Here is a 27825-nt window from a genome sequence, read left to right as displayed (position 1 = left end):
CAGTGTTTTTATAATAGGAGAATTACAATGAAAATGATTTGAGCCTTCACTGGTCAGTACAAAGGTTATGAGTAAATGTTTCACTGACCTTGATAGATCTGAATCTTGGAATAACTGTAGGAACATGGCCATTTTCTTTTTCTTGCTCTGTCACCGACAACGTGGCAAAACAAACACACAAACAAAAAAAAACTGTGGAGTAAAACTTTAATGTCCCTGCAGGGCACTTTGCTTTACAGACAGTAGTCCACAAATGAATACAATACACACAGTATTTATAGACATTTTCAGGTATCCATCTCAGGTAAAAATGAAATAATTCATTATTATTTGGCATTTATCCCTGAGCAACGAATCACAATAACTTAGAGAGGCCACTCGTAATTTAGCTGTACAGCTGACCTGCAAAATGCAAAATCACCCATTCTCACAACCTGAAATCAGCCAACATCGAGAAAACATCACAATCCTGATTGCTATGACACTCAAGCCACTCTGTTGTTGTTCTGTGCACAAATATCCATTCAGACTGTATATTTGCACACTTAAAACGACACTACAGGGACTGCCCGGTCAGCTCTTTCTCACACCTTCAGAGGGAAAAAAAGAAATGAAGGCCAATATGTCAAAGGAAATTCTCGCAGTTTGGAATAATCTGCTCATTAATGGATTCTATCCGATTTTCACCGTGTTTAATACGGACAGCGAAAAGTATCTGTCTTTGGAGGGAGCTTAAAGCAGAAGCAGCGATGGGCCTGGTGACAGATGATGACTTGATCCACCCGCCCCGTTAGAGAAGTGGTGCCGCTGGGTGAGCTCTGTGAGGGGGCACGCAAGCGCACACGCGGCTGTGATGTGACGAGTGCTGGCGGCGGAGGACTTGTAGGTGTGTCGGTCACCGCTGCCCCCCCCCCCCCCCCCAAAACCAAACCCACCTACCGCGTGTGTGTGAGCAAGTTTCTCTTGGCGCGCTGTCGCCGCTCGCTCACTTCTCACGATGGCTCGTCGGTGTGTGTCCGTGTGTGTGTGTGCAGCTCAGTGTCGTCGGGATCCCGGCTGGTGTCTTCAGGAGGACCGAGAAGGCGCTTGAAGACCCACCATGGCTGATTCCGGAGAGAAGAAGAGGAAGAGCCCCGTCGGAGCCTTATCGATGTCCGGCTGGAGATCCGAGTCCGCAGACGCCGGAACGAGCCTCGATGCACACCGAGAAGAGCCGCTGTCAAACGGGAACTGCAGCGTGACAGACGCCGCCAAGAGGCTCCAGAAGGAGTCCAGCTGCGAGTCCCCGACGTGGGAGAGTACCGGATCAGACTCAGCCTCAGCCTCCAAAGCGATCCCTCGACGCAGCAGTCTGATCAAGGTAGGCCAGGATTTCCCTAAAGAAACATAATGTGATCTCCATTTAAAACGAGAGGGGGGGGGACTTTAACATTCAGTTCAAACTGTTGCATGCAGACTAGATTTAAAATACTACTGTCTATTTAATAGAAAAGGTTTATAAATTGAAATGTGGTTACTCAACAAAAATGTACAAGCCCCTGCAGGAATGTGGTACTTGTTGGAAACAAACCCAACCAAACAAACATATTAGTAAGTCATGATGAAATCACATTTCATCACACATACACATGCAACTCTCTCACACACATAATCATCAATCAGTCATATGAAATAAAAGATGACTGCTTCCTGTCTAACATCAGTCAGCCTGTTGAAGACCGTCAGAGGATGAGCCTGATGAAGTCCCAGTGGGGAGGATAGAGAGCCGCTGAGCACACAAGAGCTAAAATCATGCTCAAATTCTCTGTCCCAGAGTCTTTTAACAGTGTGTGTGTCATATCAGGCAAGGCTTTTGTTCCTGCCAGACCGCAGCAGGCGATGCCACTTATTAGCACTCCATCAAGCAGTGAGGAGGAGGTGGAACTAAGAAGTAAAGCCACCTGCTGTAGACTTTGATTAGAATGAGAAAATGCATTTACTCTGCCCTCTGTGGTTCACAGTTGAATGCCCCTGTCCAATTAACCCCACTGCCAGCACTCGTCTGAGCGTGCATGTCGGAAAAATGCCAAGGGTTTTTGTATTTAGATGGAAAATTGCAAAATATGTATTTATATGGAAAGCAAATGACATTTAAAGGAGTGTTGTATCACTAACATCTAATCAATAACTCATCTCCCTGTCTTTTCCCTTTTATGGGTTCTGCCTTTAGGCATAAGCGAGATCTTATTGATCTCCAGTTGTTGCTTGTCTTCAGAGCCACGGCCTGCAAAGACATGAGTATTTAAACATGGCTTCATCTGTGTGTGTCTGAGAGGGAGAGAGCGAGAGATTGGCTCCAAAAGCAAGAAAGGAAGCAGCGCAGTTGGCCAATTTCCTCACACAGTTTATGTTGCAATACTGCTATTAAGTCATGAGCAGTTGTGTAGCCCCCCTCCCTGCCTCAATGCTACACACACACACACACACACACAAATGTTCCTCATGTCCTTGCCCACACACAGGCCTGCTCTTGCCTGTCTCCTCTTAGTTTCAATGGTGCAGGACGCCTGATGGCAGGTATCAGGCATTTAAAAACACTGTGCTCCAGTGAAGATCTGCTTACTGGGTCAGAGCTGCTGATAAATAACTCCTGCCGATGGTGGCACCTGATATACAGTTCCATATTTGATGGGTAACACTTCATGTATCGAGCAAAAATGACCCTCCCTCAATCCCTCCCTTTGCTGGTAGGAGTGACAATGCAAGGCGGTGTCGTACATGCCATCCATGTACTGAAGCAGAAAGCGACATGCATTGGTGGTAGGATGATGTGTTTCAGTGTTGTTTGTTCAGTGGGCACGTTTAATGTTGAGAACATTCAGTGATCAGCGGACCGAGGAGTGCAGCAGTGCACATGCATTTGTGCCTTCACTATAAACGTGCTTGTGTTTTGAAGCATAAACTGCTGAGGCTTAAGATAGATAGAGCTCAGCCTGAGAGCCATGGAGTTATACATCCACCTGTCGACATAACAGTTTGTCTGACTGTTTGCTAAACTACCCCCACGGTAAACCCTGGGACTCCTCACAATAGGACTCCGGGTGGTGTGGAGGCAGATAAACAGGAAACATGGCATTCCAGATTTTAACTAGAGTCAGGGGATTCGTGTCCAATGAGTGTGTGTGTGTGTGTGCTTGCTCAGGTAACGAGAGCACCCTAAACTGTGTTTCATCGCAATGTACTTCATGCTGTCTGTTCTACTCTCATTTATTCTGTATGTCTCTTGTGCGTGTAAAGGAGTTGCAGAATCATGTGCCCACTCAGCTTGTTGTGCTGCTTTGAAGATGATGTAGATAACTATCACTCTTTCTGGGTTTTTAACACACACGCATTCAGTCTCACACACACACACACACTTGCACAGACTTGTCATACAGTACAGTTAAGCAGAATGCTTAGTGTTCTGCTATAACTTGTGCCAACGTACGACAAGCATGATTGATGTGTGTATGCATGCACCGCTCAGTTTGGGTGTGTGTCAATCACTTCGTTTTCTGCTGCTGAAGTTGACATGATAAACATCTCTCCTTGGCCACAGTCTGGCAAATTCTGCACTGTCCAAGAGCGAGTCAGTGGACCATCCAGTCAGCTCTGCAGAAGTAATGCTGTTCAGAGGTTACATTACAACCACTTGCATTGTAAGGGAGATGGTGGCTGGAGCTCTTGTCAAACAACTGTCACTATCAGCTGCTCCTGCCAAGAGACAGTGTGCAGCAGCAGCAGAAAGAAGCCATATTTAGGGGGGCACAGGCTGGTTTCCTCCCCCATGCTGCCAGCCTTTATACGAAACTAAACCAACCACCTTCTGTATTCCAGCATGTGCTGTACTTAGGAGACAGATACGTTTCAGTGAGGAAACACATTAGAGAACAGTTCAGCTGTTTCTTTATCAGAACAGCAAATGGAATAGAATATGTTTAAACAAGTGAGTTTACGTGTGTAGTAGCAACATATGATGCGCTTGTGTGATTTCTTTGTCTGTTTCCCTTTCATCAGACATGTCTAATAGGGGTGTGTGTTTGTGTATGTGTGAGTATTTTGGATGTCTTTGTGTGTCCTTCTCAGATTGAGGGAGCAGCATTAGCCAGAGGCATCAGCATGCAGCTGGGGATTGTAGATGTTTGAGTCAGAGCAGCCCTGAGCTCCTCCTGCAGTTCAAATCAACATCTTCAGTCTGCTTTAAACCACATTATGCTGAATGAGCACGGTCCTGCACAGCGAAGGGACTGGCAAAGATTCTAGTACTCCACATATACATTCATAGTACACATCTAGCCATGCACGTGCAAGGTTGTGCGTGCGTGCGTGTGTGTGTGTGTGCGTGTGTGAATTTGCCGGTTTCAAAGCCTCACTGAAGACATCTCTGACGCGTGTGGAAACTCCACTCTGATCGCTGCTCTCATTCGAACAGTCAGTACCCGACTCTGGCTTCCAGCTGCCTGTTCTTGGTTTTAGTGGCCCTCATGTCTCCAAAAAATGCATCAGTGACGTTCGTCAGCTCAAATTGTGGTTAGCTCTCGGACAAAATGACCTTTTCAAGTCAACCTTTAACTTGTTTCAGTGTGTGTCTGTGTGTTTTTCTCTGAGTGAGTGGTTGTGTGCACATGGGACTTCAAAGGTTTCAAGCGTAAAAGAGCATCTGCTGCTCTTCTTGCTACAAGGGCAGGGGTTTACAGTCAACTCACCACATTTTCTGTTGAGCATTACTCCCATACATCGAGGCGCTGACACAACAGCAACACTGAGTGCTTCCTGTGCTCCATTTAACTGCCGTGTCCTGGCATCTGATGCAGTCACGTATATATGTGCAACCTTGACCGAACACACACTGTCACAGTATGACAGACTTTTAGATTAGCAAGTAATTATGCATGAAGATGACCTGGGTAGTATTGCAACCAACAGCATCATATGATTACTCGCTTAGCCTAGAAAATGGGTACAAGAACAAAAATAGTTATGATCTTGTGCTTCTATGCCAAGTCAAGTTCAAGCATTAAATAACAGCTTGTATTTGAAAATGTTGCAGTGAAGCTATCTTTACATGTTTCTAATGTGAAATGTCATCACAGATTTCAGACAACTTTACCTTTGGGTTTCTGAGATATCACATTCATGAGACAGACACCTCAAATGCCTCAAGCCATAACAGTCACAGACTGATTGACTGATTGTTTATGGAGGCATAAGCAATCACCAGAGGACATCCTAAAGTTTTCTCATCAACAGTAAAAAAACCAAAAGCTGTAAAATTGCTGCATTTTTTGTGTCGCACACAGTGGCATAAACAAAGAGCAAATCAGCAAACACGCTGTGTTGAGCTCCATGGTGAGAAGCCACTGTGATAAACTACACCAGGTCTCGTCCATCATCTGCTGTCAGCCATACAAGGTAACATCCAGGACCGCTCTGCCTTACTAATAGTAATCAGTCCCTTATTCAGTACTTTCACCAACTCCTTTTCTCTGGCTTTCTGTCTTAATTAGCTGATTTGTGACTGGCATCTTTATTCTGTTGTGACTTGAAGAAGCTGGAATTAGTATATAGTATATATCGGCATGCATGGGTTAGGGTTGACACAGTGGTGCTTCCGGACAAATACCAAGTGCACTAATTCACTGACTGTCAGCTATAATCTGCCAAAGACCCTCTTTATTTATTTCTCTCCATCCTTCCTCTGGCTCATCCTTTTTTTCCCCCCTTTTTTATCTATTATCACTTCTCTCATGTCAACTTTCTGAGACGTCTCCCTGTCATCTTGCATTTCCTCTCCCATTACAGTGTCTAATCTCTTCTGCCTTCCAGAAACATCCATTTCTCTCACCCTCTGTCTTCACATCAGTTCATCTGTTCATCAGGCTATGTTTAATCAGGACTATTAGTAATATCATACACGCTAAATTATCATCTGTTAATTTGTTTATTTTCCGAGGGATAAAAACTGACAGAGAATTAAAAAAACTTTGTTTCTTTCTTGCTTTATCTCTGTCTTTCTTTTTTGTCTTCTATGTGTTGTCACTTTACTCTGTGTGGTGACACAGGAAGTGCTATGTTAGAGTCTACAAGGCTGCTTCCTGTTTTTTAAGCACTGCTGGTTTTGATGTCATATCTTTCCCTCTGAGAAACACTAGCTGGAGCCTTTTTGAAAGTACACCCCCAAAGATATTGGCTATAATAGAATTAGAATTTTATTATTGGATGGAGCTTTGCTTTGCTATGTACTTTGTTCCTCTAATCTGTCTGGATACTTTATGCCTTTTTTACATGAGAAAGTCAATACCCCTGCCTTTTGTATTTTGTTCATCGACTTGCAGCTTAGTTTGTCTTGTTAGGCCAATTTACTCTGTCAACAATAACCAGGTGTGTCTCTTTCAGTCATCAACGTGAGGTGAATGTGCACGACAGCTTCCAAACATGAAATAATTCAGTCCTTCCTGCTGAACAGTCCACATTCCTAATGTCAGGAGGAGCGTTACTAGAGAAAGCATCTAACGGCTCAGCATGCTTTCTGTTCATATCTGATCTGTTAATATGGCATGACAGGGATGTTTTTTTTTTCCCCTGGTCATTGAATCTTATACTTTACTAACTGGGTGAGGTGTGCACAGTGATTGGTGCTGATACAGCTGCAAGGGGACCATTACTAGTACTGTCACACACAGAGGAAGAGATTTATAGATTGAGGCCAGCATTAATATCCGCTGCCTGTTGCTACACTGCATGAAAGGAAAAGGAAAGTGTGAATGATAAGGTGGAGCGGCATACTGCTGTGTCTGTGTTTGTAAAATAAGCCGAAAAGCTTTGGTGCAGCGCATCATTCTGGAAGAACTGGCTTTTAAAAGACAAATTGAGTGCTGCCTTGAAAATCAATTATTTTAAAGAGAGGATTAGGGAGAGGGAAGCCTGTTTTCATTGTTGTATTTTTCTCCCTGCTGGTGGCATGGAGTTGCATCTGAATTTTTTTTTTTTTTTTGAGGCGTTGCAAGAGCACACAATGAGAACGCAAAATCAATTAGCCTATTTCCAAGTCAGTTTTTTTCTTTTGTTCATCGGTTGCCAGCATCCCAATTTCCCCCTTTTCAAAGGATCTGTAATTGACTGTCAGAGCTCTGCCTATGTTTTTCTGGGTACGATTGGAAGGAGGGTCTTAAAGGAAAGACATACTATGTCTTCCTCATCCCATGTCCACACTCCCCCTCAATCCCCCTATCATGCCCCAAAGCGCCAGGGGTATTTTTAGAGCACTGCCTCCTTCCCTCCCTTTCCTCCCTCCCTCATCACATCAGCTTAAAAAAATGTTGCCATTGGAAACACTTCTCCATCCTAATGAAGTGATTCTATGAGGATTTGTGATGGTTAGATGCCGCCCCTTCCTTTTGAGGGAAACCTTTTCATCCTCTGTGAATTATGCCTTCTCTCTCTTTCACATGTTCATTCATATTCTTTAGATGAAACACACCTTTTTTAGTTTCTCTGTCTTTCATATCACCCAGGTTTCTTTCATGAAAGGTTCCCTTGTTTCCTCTCTCACAAAAGGATCTTGAGGATCATACGGACTCTGATTGACTGAAATCAGAGGGTTAGTTAATTAGTTAATCACAAAAGCTCACGATCATTAGTGGTCAGTTTTGAAAGATAAAAATATGAGCCATTTGCATTTGTCTATCTCAGCAGCAGGCTATTGGATTTGAAAAAGTGGTGTGCTTTTAAATTTTTCAAGTTTACTTTGATTTCAAAACAGCATCCAAAAGGAAATCCAAATCTTTCACAAACTTCAATATTTTTTTCTATTCACTTTTCAAAATCCTGTTAGTATAACACGTAATATATGCTATTGAATGGGAATTGGATTTGACATCTGTGAAATAGTTTGCTTCCCTCCTTCGGATATAAATAGAATGTAAGGTAGAAAGTGGTGTGGGTGTTTGGAATTTCAGTCATTTTGCTTGGGATTGAATCAACTACAATTATTTTATCTGCCTTATCTTGCTTTAGATTAGCTTTAATAATGTCTTTGATTAGATTTTATCAGGAATCTAATACAGCCATAATTGAATAACTGCCCACATATATGCTCCTTTCTATTAGTATGAGGTTTTCTGTGGGGGTGACATCTGATCCATCAGTAAATGAGATGGATGAGCTCTGGTAAGCTCAGATAAACTGATTGGGTCTCAAATGCTGTTGTGGAGTGGTAGGAGCAGGATGCTGCCGCCTGCTGCCTCTGTCAGGCAGGTATGATTAATGGTGTAATGTTGAAGGACAAGGGCAAGCAAAAGCTTTTAGCATAGTATTAGGAAAACAATACCAGATTGGTAGGAGGAGGTTCTATGTGGGAGACCCAATAATCTGTGCTCATGTATGGTTATATAAGCCGATATGCCTTTTAATCCTTTGAGATCTATTCTGGATGGGAAAAATGTTTGTCATGCTTAAGCATTGAATCGTTTCCAGAGGATCACTGTCTGTCTGTCTCTGTCACTCAACATATTTTTATGGCACCCTTTCCTCCGCTCTGTAACTGTCCCATCATTTCATCCTTCCATCTCTGCCTTCTTCTCAGGATGGGTCTCGTGCAGGCCGGGACAGGAAGAAGACAGTGTCCTTCAGCAGCAGCCTGTCGGAGAAGAAAATCAGCAGTGCTACTGACTGTATACACTCCATGGTGGGTTAGCTGCGGTGTGAGCCTTTACGTAAATTAAAGACTTTACATACCCATACACAAAACATTTCATGTATTTCCTGAGTCGATACTGAAAGTCTATATGGCAACTACATCCATATCTCGTTTCAGGTTGAGGGGAGTGAGCTGAAAAAAATCAGGCCCAACTCACGTGTCTACCAGCGGTACTACCTGCTGGACGCTGGGCTGCAGGCTCTGTGCTGGGAGCCATCCAAGAAGGAGTCCGACAAAGCGCGGATCTCTCTGGCCTCCATACGAGAGGTCAGTGTCCAAAAGAATAAGATCATGGAAATATTTATTACCTTGAATCATCTGGAAGCTGCTTGGTTTTTATTGCATCTGGCGTGAATATACATACACACACTGCATACATGCCCACTGTTTTTAAATCTCCCATTCTCTTGTATTCCAGGTACGGACAGGTCGCAACACTGAAACCTTCCGCACCAGTGGAGTTTATGAGCAAATTTCAGAGGACTGCGCATTCTCCATCATCTATGGAGACATATATGAAAACTTGGACCTCGTGGCCAACTCTGCCGAGGTGGCTAACATTTGGGTCACTGGACTAAGGTGTGACGCATCAAACAAGCACTGTACACTTGTGATTTAAAGCCTAACAAACACGACACACAATTTTTCCTGATAGCAATATTGTAGGCCGAAGGGGGCATAGACTCAAATATTCTGATATCAGTGATAAAGATTTAATTTGCGGTCTAATAAACGTGTGGTCACGCAGGATAGAGTAAATCAACAGTGATATCTTAGGAGATGGATTTTTTGTTGTAGTCCTTTGAGAGGCTCTTTGTGTTGAAAGGCCAAACAAGTAAATTTGATTTGTCTTCAAACTGATTCTACTGCTGCAGTTACATGGTCAGCAAAATGTCTGAGATGAAAACTGAAATGAATCTGAAACGATACTGTGAGACAAACTGTCTGCCTTATTGCATCAACCTTGTTCATTCCTCCCTCCTTTGCCTCCAGGTATCTGATGCAGTATGGGAAACATGCCCTGGACATGCTTGCCAGCAGTCAGGACAGTCTCCGTCTTGGCTGGCTGGAGCAGTTGTTTTCCTCTGCTAGTAACAGACAGGAAGATGGTGCGGAAGGGGTGTGCTTGGAGTCGGCCGTTAAGTTGATACAAAGTGTGAACCCTGGGGTCAGCAGCAGCAAACTGGAGCACAGGTTTAAAGAACTTCAAAGAGTTAGGGAGCGGATGTGTGGGCTCACCCTGGATAATGGATCCGGTGTTAAAGATCACAATGAAGTCAAAAGACTGATGGAAAAAAATGAACGCGTCACCAAGCAGGACTTTATTGAGGTCTTCCATGACTTTTGCACGCGCCCAGAGATCTACTTCCTGTTGGTGCAGTTCTCCAGCAACAAGGAGTACCTAGACACAAAAGACCTAATGCGTTTCCTTGAGGCAGAGCAGGGCATGGCTCAAGTGGGTAACACAAACGAAATCAATCTACGTCTGAGAAATAAATATGAGTCTAACTTACCCTTGTCTTCTCTTGTGTCCATTTGTGTCCTGTAGGTCAGCGAAGAGACAAGCCTGAAGCTCATCCAGTCCCATGAGCCATCAGAGGAGGGGCGGCAGCAGGGATACCTGTCATTGGATGGTTTCACCAGCTACCTCACTTCCGCCGAGTGCCACCTCTTCGACTGGGAGCACAAAACTGTGTGCCAGGACATGTCCCAGCCTTTGTCCCACTACTACATCAACTCCTCCCACAACACATACCTCATCGAGGATCAGTTCAGAGGTCCCTCCGACATCTCCGGCTACATACGCGCCCTCAAGATGGGCTGTCGGTGTGTGGAGGTGGACGTTTGGGATGGCCCAAATGAGGAGCCAGTTGTGTGTACGGGTCACACCCTTTCCCCACCGCTGGCCCTGCGTTGTGTGATAGAAGCCATTGGAAGGTTTGCATTTGTGGCTTCAGAGTATCCCTTAATTATATGTATGGAGAACCACTGTACACTTCCACAGCAGAAAGCGATGTGGAAACATCTCATCGGTATACTCGGGGACAGGTTGTACACAAACCCACCGCATGGAGACTCCTACCTGCCATCACCACATGCTCTAAGGCATCGAATCTTATTAAGGGGTAAGAAATTGGGGCCATCCTGGGATGGGGAGGAAGGGGAGGTAAGTGAGGAGGATGAGGGGGCAGAGGTGTGTCAAAGGATCAAAGCAGCTAATAGTGCTGGAGCAACACCTGGAGGAAATGAGAAGGACGTGATGCAGAAAAGCTTCACTTTCACAGCCATCCCTCAGTCTAACCCTCATCCTCCCTCCAAACGGTTCCAACTCTTGAAGGAGCTGTCTGACTTAGTAACTCTTTGCCGCTCGGTGCAGTTCGTTGATTTTCAAACATCATCTAAAAACCAGAAACCATGGGAAATGTGCTCTTTTCACGAGTCCCTGGCTGTGCGACTCGCTGGCGAGAGCCCGGGAGACTTTGTCAATCACAACAAGCATTTCCTGTCAAGGGTGTACCCCAGTCCCATGCGTATCGACTCCAGCAACATGAATCCTCAGGACCTGTGGAAGTGCGGCTGCCAAATTGTGTCTATGAATTTTCAGACAGCAGGACTGATGATGGACCTGAACACGGCCTGGTTCCGCCAGAATGGGAACTGCGGTTACGTTCTGCGGCCGGCCATCATGCGGCAGGAGGTGTCTTACTTCAGCGCAGACACCAGAGACACGGTGCCTGGTGTGTCTCCACAGCTGCTTCATGTGAAGGTGGGGCAGGGACAATGTAAAGCATTTCTCATGAAAAACTGTACTTTTAGATTATCAGCACTCGGGTCATAATTTGTAGTTTGGGCCGTTCTTGTATGGGGACTAAAAAGAGGTCCACCTGGCAGATATGATACAAAATTTAAATAAGCAAGTTGGCTGCTTTTATTTGGTGAAATTAGATTTCAGTTGTTGTTCTCACATGCAGTTCTAGCTCAAATCAAAATGCTTTGGATGTGGAGAATCCTCCACAAACCGTGTGGTCTTACAGTTTTCACTTTGCTGGACTTAGTTGAGTGTCTACAATGTTTTCCTAATCAAAGAAGGTAACGGCCGAAGCTACAAAAACGTTTTCATGAACTGCAGTAATCTTTTAAAGTCATCATTGTGCTGTAGAAATTCAAAACACATGACTTACAGTGGCGATAACACTTCTTCCAGGTGATAAGTGGCCAGAACCTGCCCAAGCCAAGGGGCTCTGAGGCCAAAGGGGATGTGGTGGACCCGTACGTGTACGTAGAGATCCATGGCATCCCTGCTGACTGCACAGAGCGCCGCACCAGGACAGTGACCCAGAATGGGGACAATCCTGTCTTCGATGAGAGCTTTGAGTTCCAGATCAACCTGCCTGAGCTCGCCATGGTTCGCTTCGTGGTGCTGGATGATGACTTCATTGGGGATGAGTTTATAGGTCAGAGTCAGAAGCATCACTCAGAATGGACACACAGCGATGCCAAACACAAAGATTTCACAGTTTAAGTTTGCTCTTTGAAAAATGTAATGTGATTTTCCTGCCACCACAGGACAGTACACCATCTCTTTAGAGTGTCTTCAGCCGGGCTACCGACACGTACCACTCCAGTCTCTGACAGGGGAGGAGCTTCCCCACGCTAAGTTATTTGTCCACGTGGCCCTCACTAATCGTAGAGGAGGGGGAAAGCCTCACAAACGGGGCCTATCAGTGCGGAAGGCCCGGAAGGGGAGGGACTACACAGCTCTGAGGGACTTGGGAATCCGGGCCGTGGATGAGATTTTCAAGACGGCTGCTCCACTGCTCAGAGAAGCCACTGACCTGAGGGAGAACATGCAGGTGAAGCATGACGGAGAGTGATGAGGGTGGAAGTGTGACTTAAATCCCTTTCTCACTGCATGAAACAATAAGATTAATCACATGGCATTGCAAAGGCACAATTCATGTTTAGCACAATTTAAAGGATATCATATACAATACAACACAATAGCTTCTAATGGCATTTCAGACACTAAAACAGTATTTATTGTTCATATTCTTAGTTGTTGCAGCCATAGATTATTACTCTATTTGTGTTTCGTAGGAGTAGTGTGAATGGTGAATTTCATCTGTGCTGAACATTACATGTCAGTGGATTCATATCATTGACGAGGACTAGCACCAGCAAATCTCCATCTAACCTTCCTGAGCCAGACATTATTTAGCTTTTCTGTGGGTGGTTGTGTCACCCTGCGGAAATAAAAAGGTTATTAAGGTGTATGTTCAGTCAGTGAGGTGAGACTCTTGGCATCCCCAACGCTTATTTTTCTTTCATTTCAGCCCAGACTACTTCAACAGCACAACTGCAGGAATCAGGGCAGTTGGTGGAATAAAAGCCAACAGCTCGGCTACAGATAGATCCAGATGGAGATAGAGTGGGGAGAGATTACACCGATTTTTGGATAATTTGTTTTGGATATCATCAGGTCAAGGAACTAAGAAGATATTGTTTATTTTAAGTTCAAATCTGCTGATTTAACCTCTGAATTTGGATTTTTCTACACAGAATTGTGTGGCCGTGTTCAGGGAGCTGTGTGGGGTGTCCGCTGTGGCTAACCTCATGCAGTGTGTACTAGCACTGAGCTCCAGAGTGTCTGCACCAGACGGGACGCCTTTGCTACTGTTTGACCTCCGGGAGCACTACCCTACTCTGGAGCCCCAGGGTGCCCTGCCTGATGTCCTTCGCCGGGTTGTCTCTACCTATGAGATGGTGAGGACAAGACACAGTTAATATGCCTCTTGTTTTGCTGATTTACATGACTCTAAAATTCATCAAAAGGAAGGAAAGAAGAAACAAAAGCGAAAAAGACCAGGAATCAGTCAGCCACCTCCTTTCTCCTGTGTACTTGACTGAACAATGAAAACCACCCTCCCCAACAAAGGCTTCATTTGCGGCAACAACCCCAGGGGTGTAACAAGGCTCGTAAAATCAGTGACAGCCTCACCTTGGCCTGAATCCACTACCACCAAAATAAAACACAGACTTCCATTAATCATTAGAGTTTTTTTTTTTTTTTTTTTTTATTAAATATACTACGTTTATGTAATAATATCTAAAAATGAATCCAGCCCTCCAGAAAAACTGCCCTGCGGGCATAAACAGTGAGAGAGAATGAGGGCAGAGAGCAAAATGGCCTGCAGACCCCTCAGCCCGTCGACAAAGCAGCATGAATCAGTGTGTTTGAACAGGTAGAGGAAGCACAGTTTGTCCCTTTGTCCTTTTTTTTTTTTTTTTTTATGCTTCATTGTAAGCACATTCCTCTTCTCGTCTCTCTCTCTCACCATCCCGTCTTTCACTCATTCATCTCTTCTAAGTTCTTGCATCTTTCCCTTTTTCGTTCCCTCCAGGCCATGTTGGGTTGTGGCTGCTCAGCTATGGTCCTGCACTGATCAGAGTGGTAGCCTCCCGCGTTGTGCTGCTGATGTGTTGCTGCATTGCTTTTTAAATTGATATTTGCTCAAAGTCCACTTCTTCATCTTTTTTATTAGAGATGTCTGATGGGCAGTAAATGAATCACCACTTTAGCAACACAGGATGTGTCTTGTGAGATGAGACAAAAGAATGGAGTCACAAAGTTTGTGCCCAGAAACCACCTGCAGTGGCGATAAATAGTTCAGTTTCAGGTCCTATTAAGTCATGATCAAAGATTTAGTGTATTAACTGTTACACTCTAACCACAGTTGTTTCTCACTGCTGTGCAACAAGCAACTGCATAGACTCATGACTGTGTTTATGCATGAGTCTGTGAGTGAGAATGTGTGTGGCTGAACAGCTTTTTCTTCCCCCACAGCAGGGTCACATCCTAGCATGGTTTGTGAGTGTGTGTGTGTGTGTGTCTGTGGTCATTACTGTGAAGGAGCTGTCACATTAGTTTCTGTGGGTGTGCCCTCTCATACGCAGATGGGTGTACATGTATATACTTTTATGGTAATTCTACCCACAATTTCCATAATATTAACAAGCACCGAGGTGTGGAAAAAGCTTATTTTATATTTACATCCCATGACATCGATTCCAATGTTCTCACTATTCATTTTTATTACACTGTGTTCTTTCACGGAAGATAATAAAACAGGCTGTTTGTGCTTAAGAGTGGGATTTATTCACAAAAAAACAAGATGGTAAACTAAGTGGCTTACAAAGAGGTTTATTGTCTTCCCACAGCTGTGTGTGTGTATGATACTAATAGATGCTTCCCTGTGTGCAGATGGTCCAGGCAAGCAGAGCAGTGATGGAGCTCTCAGACGGACTCTATGAAAGGATCCTGCACATACAGACCACAGGTGTGTAGGTGTGTGTGTGTGTGTGTGTGTGTGTGTGTGATATTAGTCGAAACCAGGCTGTGCCCATATTCTTAGTCCACTCGTGACAACTCCCACACAACCTCCTCAGCAGTGCTGTTCTTCACACTGCAGTGGCTGCCGTTGTCATGAACTTCAGTTCCCCCCCCCCCCTTTCCTTACCCTTACCTTATGTGGTTCTTTTTTGTTCCACATTCCTCCTCTATCTTTATTTTCTTTCTTCAATCTCCTCTTGCCCCATCTCTCACCATATTCTGCCCTGTCCCATCCTCTGCAAACATCACCCCACATAAGGTTAGATGAGTCTTTTTACTGCCCCAGGCTATCTGTATGTTTTGGAAGGAGGAGGTTTGAATTGGCCCAGCTCCTGTTGTTGGTCGCCCTTTATTCGCTTAAGCAAAGGGCACCGTATCCGATATCATTTCCCTGATCTTTGGCAGAGGTTTGTTTACTTCACCCTGGTCCCTTGGGTCCTTAGACATTAGTCAGCCTGACTTTCGTCATTGCGGCAATAAACAACCCCACAGACACACACACACTCACGTTACCACATTGCATTCAATCTTCGGCTGTCACCTAGGATATTGATGTTTAGCATGTTAAACAGCTGTTTGGTGTAAAAATAAAAGCATTGAATCTCTATATGCTGGATTTTTTTTAAAGATGTCAAAAGTAAAAAAAAAAAAAATCTTTAGGGGCATATATTTTAGCATCTATGAGTGTGTGGATTTAAATGTGCACAAATTCAGTAGTTCCCCATTTTAAGTGGTGTGAATCGAAAAGAGGAATGAAGGAGAAAATCAGGTGAACCTCACATGAATTGATATAGTGAGGCAGAGATGATAGTTCAGTTGTGGGCCATTGTGGGGGGGGGTGGTGTTTGATAACTCTCAGATAACTCATCCAGTCTTCTACTGAACTTTATTTGAAATTTTTAGGGGCCACAGCTTCACTTGCTGATCAGATAATCTGTGACATTATCATCTGCTCCGTAGCTGAGGCTGCAGCCCGCCAGCTGCTGCTGAGACACTGTGCTGGCATCTCATACTCTTGTCACGGAGCTTTCATTTTGTGTGTGATCACACACAGCACTATTAGTACACAGGGTGAAATAAGTGTTCAGCTATTCTGCGCTGGTTTCCTGTTCCCTCTGATGAAGGGCCGCTGCAGAGCCCGAGGGCCAGTCTCACTGAACAAAGCTCCTCTTGTGTGTAGAGAGTAAAGGTGGCGATCAGGTGATCCCAACGCAGTGGGGCTTCCCCTAGTCTGGGAGAAAGGGTGGACAGGGAGGGAAGCATCAGCCAGCCGGTGGCAGAGATGGATGTCTGAAGCATTTGCATGAAATCGAGCGAGGGAGAAGGAAGCTGCAGGACGATGAATGGCAGAGATGGATTGCTAGAGAGAGCTGAGACTAAAACAAGAATATACAGCAATAGACCTATTCTTTTTTTTTTACTAAAATAGATCGATGACGTCTAAACATTTTTCTGACCTTACCTTAAAATTAGATGTTCACAGTTATTACAGTTATGTAGCGAGGAGGATATTTTCTATCCTCTACAAGAGAAGATGAGACTTTATTGATCTCACTTGGGGAAATTGGCTCGTTACCACAGCTCTGTGCCAACAAAATGAAATGAAATATAATTACAAATCAAACAGAGATCGCTATAGACAACAGAGAAAAATGTGCAGTATGCATTATGGATGAGTGTACGGTGGAAAAATGTGCGTGATATGGTTTAAAAAAAAGTATATAAATAGTTTAAAACTGGTTGACATGTCTGCTGTTGCTTTCATACAGTAGATCATTGAATGACTGGGTGAGTGGGAAGCTTCGGTCTTCACAGCCATGTGTTAGGCAGCGCCCTCTATCAGTCGTCTGCCAGCAGCTTTGTTTTCTTTATTATTTTTGGGTTTCGGGTGAACCAACCCTTTCAGAGGCTCCACTGAGCAGCTGCTTTTCCTCCAGGGCCCCGACCTCTCCTGCGATGAGACTCACATCTGGACGAGTATATGCTGCACTTAATGAGATGCCTGTTGTTTCTCACACAGCAGCGGAAGGCAGAGCTGTCAGTTTTCTCTTTCCATTACTGCTGGTCACAGGTCGTATAGAGGACAGGAAATGAGGGTTAAGCTTCCTTCCTGTTACGTCCCAATTTCCTGGTCTTGGAGGTTATTTTGGCCTCACGGCCACCACACTGTTTCTTTGTATTTGTCTGTGCGCACACACTGTCCCAGTATTGGCTTGGAAATAATGTCCCGTCCGTTGGCTTCACATCGTTTCACAAGGAAATAGACTCTCTCACACACACAGACATACACACACTACATTGGCACGTAGGCTTTGAGTTGCCTAGCAACCACATGGTAAAGGTTATTATTCAGGCAACTTCTGTAGGTGTGTGTGAATGTGGGGCAGTGACAGCATATGTGTGTGCAGGTGTGTGTCCATATTTGTGGACTTCAGTGACAGACGGGTCTCATGAGTGAGGGATTGTTATACTGGCACACAATCTGTTTACTCATTGTGTGTGTCATGGCTCTTATTGATGTGTGCCCCATGTTAACCCACTTCTGGGTTTCCATGGTAACAGAAGGACAGTGGCCCAAGGCGGGCAGAGGAAGCCAGACACACAACACAACTTATTACACACTAACTGGCTGGAGGCCTGACTTTGAATCTTTCTTTACTTTAAACGCTCTGTATTCCTTCTCTGTGGTATCTGCTGCTCACAGATTGGCTGATATGGTGTTTGATCTCACTGGTCAACCCATTTGGTTGTGCGAGGGTTTGTAAAGATCCAGTCTCAGCTTCAGTCTGGAAGGAGAAAGGATTTTCCTCATAGATTCTGTGGTAAACCCTGAAGCTAGTGCATCTTTTGCTAATTTGGCTCTCCTAATCAAAACAATATTAAAAGAAAGTGTTTGGTGACTACATGTGGTGTGGGATCATGGGACTTGTTGTCATCACATGTACTCAGCTTCTCCTAGTGAGGATTCCCTGTGTTAACTGTTCAAGTTGTTCTACGCAGCTAAATGAAGGCCCATAAGGACAGGAGAGCTGACAGGATGTGGATGATAGAAACGCTCAGGCAGGTCATAAACCAGATATTGTGATGGCAGAACAGGTGAATGTGAAGACTTGTGAGAACAAGAGAGCAAGAAGAAACATTTAACTTGGACACGTACACAGACATGAAAATCACCACTTTGTCCCTAGTTGATTATTGCCAGAGCTCAGCTGTTCAACACACACTGTTGCTAAGTGACTTCAGCAACTTCAGAGTCAAATTATATGTGCGTGTATCCAGGAATTATAGGATAAGAGGTGATCGTGTGCTGAGCTGTAATCTGCAGTGATCATGTGTTTGCCATTCTAGTGATGGAGTTTCATGAGAAACTGCAGAGCTTGGCAGCGAAGGAGGGGCTGAGAGGTCGCAAGGTCAGCCGAGCACTGGAGAGTTTCAGCTGGAACATCACCATCCTCAAGGTCAGCAGCACACACACTCACACAAACAAACACAAACCCAAAGAGCTGTTGGGGGATACCGTCAAAACATGTTTTGGCCTGAAGCTAGTTGCTCATCTTTTTCGTTCTCTTCCACCCTCTCTCCACTTCTACGCTCTGTCCCCACCACTCCTGTGTCCTCCACCCTGATCTCCCCCGTTCACCTCCTCTTACCACGTCCAGGGGCAGGCTGACCTGCTGAAGCACGCCAAGGCCGAGGTCCAGGAGAATATGAAGCAGGTCCACGATGCCGCTTTAACTGGAAACCTCACCAAGGAGTGTCGAGGGGTGACGAGAGTCCGCTCCCAAACGCGCCGAGGCCAGGAGGACAAGCCCGCCACCAGTTCTAGAGGACCCTTGGCATAGCAAGCAAACAAATGAGATGGAGAGGCGACGCAACCACATTATTGTTGTAGCTGCTGTGACAAACCCTCCAAATGTCATTTTTTCCTCAAATATTAGTCCAGCGCAGTGAGCGACTTTCGTAATGTTGTGTGAGCGGAATAGCAAATAACTTGTTTTTAAGAAAGAACAGAAGAGCTGATGAATGTAAAAGTCTTCAAAATGCAGCCACCGTCCACCCGCTTAATGCCAAGCACTCGACAGATGTAGATGTCAGAGCGGTAGTGTGAGGGGACAGAAAATAAATGACAACAGGGAGTTGAATGTAGCTTGAGTGGAAGCCAAGGTTTAGCTGTTTGTACTGTATTAAGCTGTAAATACACCAAATGTTTATTGCCCACTTCCTATGTGCAATGTTATTGAGGTGTCATGAGGAAGAAACATGTCAGTTTTGTAGCACAGTCTGACTCAAACTTTAGCCAAAAACTGCCACCTCCACGTGTTGGTGATGTGATGTCACTAAGCTGCTGCTACATTACCCAGCAATATCAAGTAAGGAGGGTCTTTTAACATTGTATCCCCTGAACCAGTGCAGTTCACACTGACACACTGACACACACACACACACACACTTTCTTCATCTCCACTTTTTTGCATTAGGAGTTTGTAGGTGTTGGTTTGCTGCTCTTCGTCCATCACTTTTAAGTCTCTTGTCTTGCCATTTAATCCTTCAATTCACCCTAAAAATATTGTTTCCATATACAATTCTATATTTTTGCATTTTTCCGAAGCCCTTGTGTTAATGACACCAGTTAACGGCCATAATGTTCAACTCTGACTGTAAACGTCTGCGTCTGTAGGGAACAAATGAAGTTTTATCATAAGTGCTTAGTTTGAGTGCAAAACACTGTACAGTATTTTATTATGTAATTCTATCCTTTTGCTGTAAAGACTATTTTACATAAGTTATTGATCCTAAATGAAAACATTCCAGAAACGTGTTATTGGTGCAGTAGATGAGGCTTAATGTGTTCAGCTATGTAAAACGCTGCAGTTCATGGTTAAATTCCTTCTGCCAAGATGGAAATAAACTAGTTTTGAAATTAGCGATGAGCGCTTTTGTTACAGTTCTGCTGGATGAGGTTTACTTTAATGGGAGTTGCTTCTCACTGGCATGTTCTGGCATGGTCTCCATCTTAGCATGTTTGCTTGCTGATGTTGCAGAAAGCACATTATGGCTAACACCCCTAAGCCCTGTCAAGATTTATCATACAGACCAACATCCATAGTTCAACACCTGTGCAGGAAACATCTGAGGAGGAAGATCATGTGATAATCATGTCAGCTACTAAAGGGATCTCGTTGACATTTTTGCCCCTCACTAGTTTTCTCTCAGGTCAAGAATGCATGTTAAGCCTGAGCGCCTTCAATGCTTCCTTTGATGGTGGTAAAATTTGAGAAATTCTTAACATAATTACACTGATAAGTCCTGACATTTATATGTAAAAGCAGAGCAAGCCCACAACAAACATGGTAATGTCAGTGAGTAGCAAGAGCAATGTAGTTTTATTTGTCTAGAGATGATTATGCTGAATGGGCAGCAAGAGGGACATTCTTTGTGCGCTGCTTTACGTGGTTTCCACACAACCAAGAACAACTCAGCTGAGAAATGAGAATTATCAATAACCACATTAAAAATGTCCATAATTATCAATCAATTTTAAAAACAAAAAACCCAACTTATTCCATAATTTAATAATTTTTATCCAGTAAACTAAAGGCCTAAGGGTTAAAAATACAGTAAAAAAAAAAAAGAAAAAAAAAAAAGGAAGATCACAGAGTCAGGTTTTGTTTGGTTGAGACGAGATTAATGATCAGAGGCACTGGTTAAGGAAGGGGAGAAGTTGCCCTCGACAACCGACAGAGGGGCTTTGTCCTTTTTTCCTTTTGAGTATCAGATGAGTTTCCTCTGTAAGGACACGGACATAAGTAATGCAAGCAGGGCTATGGCCAGAGTTTCACATTCAGAAGAAACGGAGCATGGCGCCCTCAATCAGTACAGCAGGACCAGAGGGAAGAGTCTTTCCTTGAAGTTTTAGGTCCAACCCAAGAATGAGCATGTGGTGATAGTGTAAGCAGTTCGATGACGCCCTGTCTGTGCAGAGCAGAGGACTACAGTTAAATGAGTCAAGGGACATGACATAATGAGATCAGTATCAGGCAGATGAGATAGCATACAGCATCAACTCAGACAGGACTGAAGTGGCACAGATGACAGTTAAAGAGACGGGGAATAATGTATTTGTGACTCCAAGTGTCACAGTCCACATGTGCAATTTTCAAGCTGACAGCAGTGATCCAGCGGTGCAAAACCAAACCCTGCAGATTCCCACCTCTGATCCAAAGTCAGGTTTCTCCACCACACCCCTCAGAGTGGGATATGATACAGGTATAAGACGGGGAGGAGGGAGAGAGGAGTGATCTGTTCGTTCACAGGTCAAGTGGGTTGACGATGGTGAAATCTGAGTCCTTGCTGTGGGTTGAGCCCTCGTCAGGGCTGGAGGAGCCCGAGGTGGTGCCAGCCATCAGTGGGTCGTGGAAAGTCCCAGTGGCGCCCTCAGGTTCCATTCGTACCAGGCCGCGGCCTCGCCTGATCGGAGGGGTGTGCTCAGCAACAGCCCTTCTTCCTCCTCCTCCTCCTCCCTCAGCAGCCTGTAGATCTCCATCCTGGGAAACAAGGATGTAGTCATCCCAGTGTTTACTTCCCTCAGAGCCAAGGGAGGATGCCACCTGCATATCAGATGGACATAAGTATAGAGCCGTATAACAGCAGTCTGCTGCATCTTTAGCCCTAAAGCTTGATATATTCAATTGCAACAAAAGGTTGAATAAGCATTTTCATTCATTAACTTGTTTTAAGAAGCCCGATTTTGGGTTTGATCCATTTCTAATGGTGCAGATTTAGTCTCGCATTACCTAATCCTCCAGAGAATAATATTCAGATACAAACTATGGATTGTTTTGCGCACATAGTGTGAAGTTTATTGGAATAAAGAGGATTGGATTTGAAGCTGCTTGAGTACTTGAAAACTGATCTTTTCCGAACAGATTGTTGCATTCTAGTTAAAACCGATACAAAATGAGTGCAGGTCTCTTCGTTTGGCATCCTATGAGATGACTGATCAACTATTAACCTGTTGCTCAGGTGGGGTTGTTGCCTGTTCCTCCTCTTCTTTCTCATCTGTACTTGTGCTCCCATCCAGATCGGAGTCCTGGCTCCGCCTGCTGTTTCCTTCTCGCTGTTGGTGGCCAACAGGATGATTCCTCGTGCTCAGACTGGTTTCAGCAGCCGCTGTTGAGGTGTAGTGATCATCAGCAATAGTGATCTCCTCGTTCTCCTCCGCCTCAAGCTGGCTTTGGTTGAAGCGCAGCGCCCCCTTCAGGATGTCTTTGATCTTTGACAGCAATAGGCAACCAGAAACAATTGTAAACCATTAACATTAAAGCACAGTGTACATGCTCGTGTGTCGACGGCACTCACCTGTTTGAGTCCAGCCAGTGACACCAGGACCTCATCCTCTTTCTCCAGATGTTCTTGGAGAATCACCTCCTGGATCTTACCTTTTGTAGAAGAAGAAAGTAGAAATGAGCCCAGTCTAACAGTGCAGCACTACATACCCCATCCTTGACAGTGGACACAAACACATTTTGAAACCAGGTGCAGTTTCTTTACATGACATTAGAACATGATTTTAAAGTCTAAATACATAAATACCATGTTCATATTTCTGTACAAAGGCAGAAAAATGAAAGTTACATTTAACTGCTTTTTAGCAGAAGCGTGTGCAGATTTATACAGTTAAAATTGGCTGCAGTTTTAGATGCTGAAAATGATTATCTACAGCTAAACTTACAGATGTGTGTGTTCATCATCTTAGCACAGTATTTGCTCATGGCCTCCAGGTCATTGATCTGGCCCTGCAGGAAAGAAACCTGGGCTTCCAGGTCCTCGTCCTTTTGGTAACACACAACACAGAGCAAATCACAGCCGGGCAAGTGGAGAGGAACATAAAGGAATATGGCAAAAGAAGCCCAGAAAGCAGGTTAGGGTTCAAAATCTGAGCAAATATGACACAGCGAAGAAGAAAGACACAAAGAAACATGTGCAGGTGGCCAGTGAAACGAAAAACAAAAAGGCTCCTGGAACAGACAGCAGCTTGAAGTGCCTACCAGCTCCTTCTTGCCCATGGTTTTGCTATGAGACCGGGAGCGGGTGATGTTGAAGAAAGACTCTTTCTTGGTGGCAGACAGTGGTGGAGAGGAAGCGCTGACATCACTGCCTCTGGAGGGGGGGAGGGGTGGGGAGGCAGTGGGTTGGCCTCGCCCACCAGAGAAACTTTCTGTGCTGGGAGAGGAGCTGACTGTCCCTGAGCTTTGCCCTGAGAGAAAGACAGAGAGGGATGGGAAGCCAAAGATAGGATGTTAACACAAGTCTGGGTATGGATCTATGATGTAGACCCCTCCAAGCTTTTACAACAGAATGCTGTATATAGTTTGAGCATATAGGTTCTTGTCTGCTAAATCATTTCAATGTAAGGTCCACCTACTAAATCCTTGATGAAACCTTAGGATTCAGATCAAAACCTAGAAAAAGTTAGTAAGTGGATCTTGATTTTTGTCACATCGTACAAAAATAGACACACGTTTATAAATAGCTCTGTCGCTAAAGAAATAATGAGATGTCAAGTTTCAATTTTTTAACATTTAATTAGGAGGAGAAGGTATGACAAAAACACAAAGCCTGGATTGAGTCACTGAACTAATATATAGACTTTTCCAGTTTTTAATTCAATTTAAGAATTTCTTAAATCTAAAAAAATTTAAAGTAATCAATTAGATTTGCATTGAAAGTATGCATTAATCCACAAAACGTAAAACTAAATGAGTAAGATCATTAGTTTTGCCAATTAATGGTGTCCTTATTCTGTCTTGAAATGATGAACTAATGAATTAAATTTAAAATGTGACAGCACAGTTTTTAGTTTTCCATATAACTGTGCTTGAATGACTTCACAGAGCAGAACGATCTCTATTGCCCATGAGTTGTGTGTTGGCAGGTGTCACGTGTAGACCTGGACCAATCAAGAGTTCCCTCTGCTTTGTGAATGCTGTTCAATTAATCCAACATTTAAAAACTAATTTTATCAATTAATTTATAATAGGCTTGTATTCATATTTTAATAAATCTAAATTAAAAATGTCCAAGTCTTTAATTACTCTAGACTCCACAGAAGAGGCGCAAGAGGAAACCGGTCTTTGGATTTGCAAAAGGATGCAGGAAAGCCTGCAAACGTGTGGCAGACAACACTGTAAAGCACACACAAGCTCTGGAGCACATGTTTAAAGCAGTGTTTAAGGCAGACATCACAAAACATTCATAATGTCCGATTTCCACCAATGAGGCGAGCTGTGATCTCCCTCTGCTGGTCACAGTTCACGATTACACGCTGTGTGGATGTACTCTGAACACGTGCCTTACTAACAGCTAATCCAGCAGCAGGAGCAGAACACAAACCTTGTGTGCAGACAAGCAACAACAGTGACACAAGAATAGAGGAAATCACACAAGCGATTGCCATGGCAACAGTTACCTTGTGTGTCACCATGAGTCTGGGCTGGGAGAGAGAACTGAGACACTGCACCTGAAACTACATCTAACAGACAGGAGAGTCAAAGCTGACGCTGTCACAGCCATTTCTTTAACAGATACACTGATAATCTAAACTGCTCAATGTACAGCTAACACACAACTGCCAACGACTGCCACCAAAGATGAGCAGATGAGTGGCTGGTAGGTATGGAGCAGTCCTGGAGATAAGCTGGAATCACTTTCTCTCCGTCACTTACCTTTGCTGAGGTGGACTGGCATGCTCTCAGACTTGAGCAGGCGATAGTGCTGATTCTGGGTGTTGCTCTGGGTCAGCAGCGGCGGGTGTCCTGATGGGGGTTCAGCCAACGGGTGAGGTAGGGTGGGCGCAGGGACTGAAGCAGGGGAGGTGGACAAGGAAGAGGAAGTGGATGAGTGCACCTCGGTGTTGATGGGTGTGATTCCGCTGGAGCTGCCCGACATGGCTGGAGCAATGAGCTTCCTGCCGAAGCTCAACAGGCTGCTGGAGACCTTGTTGATGTTGAGAGAGGCTGATTTTGTACCAGAACCACTACTGGGGGGGAGAGAAAATTTTTTTTTTTTTAGTTTAGATGAAGAAAAAAGGAACGAAGCCTGCAGAGAGAACAATGATGGTGGTTTCCTATGTTTTAGATCTTTACTTTCTATACGGCACAAAGCACCTTCCAGGCTGCCACTTATTTTCTATACAGACTGAAACGTGGTTTACAGAAACTTGAAACATAATTGTTCCACTATTTGGTTTCTGAATGCCAAACATCACAAAAAAATTGGTCTACTTGTTTATTGCTGTTCATCCTGCTGGTGTCAATGAGAGCAAACTCTTGCATGATTGAGATTTCAGAGTTGGCTATCCTAAAGTATTAATATATAGGATTCAATTAAAGATTATTCTTCGCTTCGAAGAAGTTGCCACGTCGTGTGTGCTTGACTGAAATCTTCATTCATTAAAGTAAAATTTCTCACTGCCAGTTCAAGGAAGTTTCCAGAATCTGTTAATTCATTTTCATGGAGCAATAACAAAGAAGAGGTGTCAAAGATGTCGATACATTAATTAATTAACAGTTTGAGTGGCATGCCCAGGCGTCATTTGGAAAGCTACAACAGGAATTCAAACTGAAATGAACAAGCTGGAGTCAGTGTCAGTTCACAACTAAGACAGTGGAAGCAGAGAGGGAAGTTGAGCCAAATTTGGAGAACAGATCAATCCAGAAATTTCTTGAAACAGCTTGAAACTGAACCAAAAAGTCTTTCAATGGAAGAACTCAATGATTCAAAAGCATTTAAAATGATAATGGAATTTTTGTGCTAAGAAAGACTTTCTTTTATATGTAAAAAAAAAAAAAAAAATAAATAAAAATTGTGGGCTGGGGCATCTCTGTGGCACCACAAGACTTTATCTTAACCGACAAGTGAAAGAAACATGGTAGCTCCTATGAGATGGATATTGCACTTTACCATATTGTAATTTGGATTGTATTTTCATTAATTGCACAACCCTAAATAGAGAAAAGCATTTCTGAGCATTTGTGTGTTTTACCGTGTCTTGTTCATTAGGTCAGCTCCTCTTGTTTTGTAGTAATCCAGGTTCTGCTGAAACTGGTAGTTTACAGGCCGCGGATTGTTCTACAATGAGACCCAGAACAAAGACATTTTTTTGTGTGTTAGCCTATTTAGAGGTCAAATGGGATTTAGAGGTGCACAACATAAACAACATGTCAGAGTGTAAACAAGTGAACCTAAAATCTGTATCTATGAGCAATGAGGTGAGAAAGCATTGATCTCTTTGGGTCAGTGCTCACAAGCAACAGGCCTCAACACCCACCCCTTTATTAGGGATGACGACCCCCCAAGGTACAACTGTGATGCAAACACGGTCTGACATGGTTGTTCACCTGGAGGAGACACTGTCATGTCTGATCAGCACCTTACTGGACTTTCATCCCAGAAGAGCAGTGGCGAGTTGTTTTTGTTATTTTTGTATTTTTGTATTTTTTATTTTTTTTTGGGGGGGGGGGGGGGTTTAAAGGATAGTGAACGATGAGGCGGAACAGAAGAAGATTTGACAGCAGAGTGTTGCTTGGGTAAAAGAACTGCTAACACCAGACTTTACATACTTCACAAGATCACAAGACTGACTGCTTCTCAAATAAAAGGAGTGTGGCAGGAAAGACATGTAAAAGCAAAAAAAGAATAAAAAAAATCCCAATCATAATTCTGACCATTACATCCTCGACAAGTTTTAATATTTCAGAGAGAAAAAAAATGTTTTTGCACTTGGCAACATTTCCTCATTAATCAAATGGACACTCTTGAAATAGCAGCGCCTGCGTGTGTCAATCAAATATTTCAAATAATTAATTACATCAGTGAAAAAGAAAGCAGCCACCAAAGTTAAGTGATAACATTTTTAATAACTAAAACACTTTTTTATTCTGAGTCTAGACAAAGAAATGCCTCTATAACAAGGGGCAAAAGAACTTGTGTAATGTTTATATTTCTGCCAGCAAATGAGTCTTTAAGAGGTGAAAGGATTTTTCAAGTAAGTGAAAACTGCATATATACCAGTGTTTCCCAATGGTTGGGGCCAGGTTGCATTTACATTTTTAAGCAAACATGAAGTATCAATATGAAAATTTGTTCACAACAGGAAGAATAAAAAAAAAATAAAAAAAAAAGAGAAGTCAAGCAACAGACTTTGAATTGCTGAAGTGAAGTGAACCCCAACCTTGGATAAACAAAAAAGAAAAATTTATCACCTCATGCTTTTAGTTGAAACAGAAAGTTCAGTCATATTTAATTGAGTGCACTGAGAAGGCATTATATCACCTCTTTATTGGCCAGATGTGGGCTGCCAACATTTTTTTGCAAATTTCCAGTGGGTCATGAGATGGAAAAGGTTGGGGACGGCCGGTGTATGTGAAAGGGTATAAACCCTGTGATGCCTCGACTGAGCTCTGCAGTATACCATGCTCTAATCAGCTCCAAACAGACAAAGCAGCATCCTTAAAATATCTTTCCAACTAGTCTATTACACTGATGTGACCATATTTGAGGGACCTCCAAGTTCTACTTAGAATTTATTCTTGCCAAAGACAAATTAGCATATTTATACTTTAAACAAAAGAGGTATTCGCCATCAAACTGTCATAAATCTTAACTAAGAAAGATGAAATGCAGTTGAAGCGATCTAATAATAGAATACAAAAAACTA

General features: G+C 43.6%; 2 protein-coding genes across 8 annotated transcripts in view; one reads left to right on the top strand and one right to left on the bottom strand.

Annotated features, from left to right (window-relative positions):
- The first annotated feature begins 918 nt into the window (after positions 1-918).
- Positions 919-20756, top strand: LOC115051363 (inactive phospholipase C-like protein 2). Of its 4 annotated transcripts, XM_029514762.1 has the most exons (14): positions 920-1360; positions 8603-8704; positions 8834-8983; positions 9135-9295; positions 9710-9943; positions 10001-10172; positions 10266-10940; positions 11013-11483; positions 11922-12171; positions 12284-12570; positions 13277-13480; positions 14979-15054; positions 18456-18565; positions 18767-20756. In XM_029514762.1, exons 1-14 carry the CDS (start codon positions 1100-1102, stop codon positions 18947-18949), a joined length of 3336 nt encoding a protein of 1111 aa, XP_029370622.1. In that variant the 5' UTR covers positions 920-1099; the 3' UTR covers positions 18950-20756. The 4 variants fall into 4 exon arrangements, 3 of the variants coding, with proteins under 3 accessions (XP_029370622.1, XP_029370621.1, XP_029370623.1); XM_029514763.1 differs by adding an exon at positions 5319-5430 and having other exon boundaries at positions 1222-1360; positions 9710-10172; positions 10266-11483; XM_029514761.1 differs by having other exon boundaries at positions 923-1360; positions 9710-10172; positions 10266-11483.
- Positions 20473-27825, bottom strand: part of tbc1d5 (TBC1 domain family, member 5) — an 18045-nt gene continuing 10692 nt past the window's right edge. Inside the window, exons 16-23 of one of the 4 annotated variants that reach the window (XM_029514768.1) lie at positions 26152-26237; positions 24833-25146; positions 24577-24639; positions 23156-23364; positions 22840-22939; positions 22467-22546; positions 22120-22380; positions 20473-21652 (exon numbers count right to left, since the gene is read on the bottom strand). In XM_029514768.1, the coding sequence (XP_029370628.1) occupies positions 21416-21652; positions 22120-22380; positions 22467-22546; positions 22840-22939; positions 23156-23364; positions 24577-24639; positions 24833-25146; positions 26152-26237 (1350 nt within the window). In that variant the 3' untranslated portion in view covers positions 20473-21415. Of the gene's footprint in view, positions 21716-22119; positions 22381-22466; positions 22547-22839; positions 22940-23155; positions 23365-24576; positions 24640-24832; positions 25147-26151; positions 26238-27825 lie in introns of all 4 variants that reach the window. The other 3 variants (XM_029514766.1, XM_029514764.1, XM_029514767.1) reach the window with 3 other exon arrangements.

Source organism: Echeneis naucrates, chromosome 11 (assembly GCF_900963305.1).
Source record: "Echeneis naucrates chromosome 11, fEcheNa1.1, whole genome shotgun sequence".
In the NCBI taxonomy this organism is placed as follows: domain Eukaryota; kingdom Metazoa; phylum Chordata; class Actinopteri; order Carangiformes; family Echeneidae; genus Echeneis; species Echeneis naucrates.
This window is presented reverse-complemented; position numbering and strand designations above follow the sequence as displayed.

Bases quoted from the DNA above. Each gene is read 5' to 3' on its own strand.
- LOC115051363 (XM_029514761.1), top strand. From the start codon at position 1,100: ATGGCTGATTCCGGAGAGAAGAAGAGGAAGAGCCCCGTCGGAGCCTTA. The intron at 15,055-18,455 runs GTGTGTAGGTGT...TTGCCATTCTAG, and splicing joins CCTGCACATACAGACCACAG to TGATGGAGTTTCATGAGAAA. The intron at 18,566-18,766 runs GTCAGCAGCACA...TACCACGTCCAG, and splicing joins GGAACATCACCATCCTCAAG to GGGCAGGCTGACCTGCTGAA.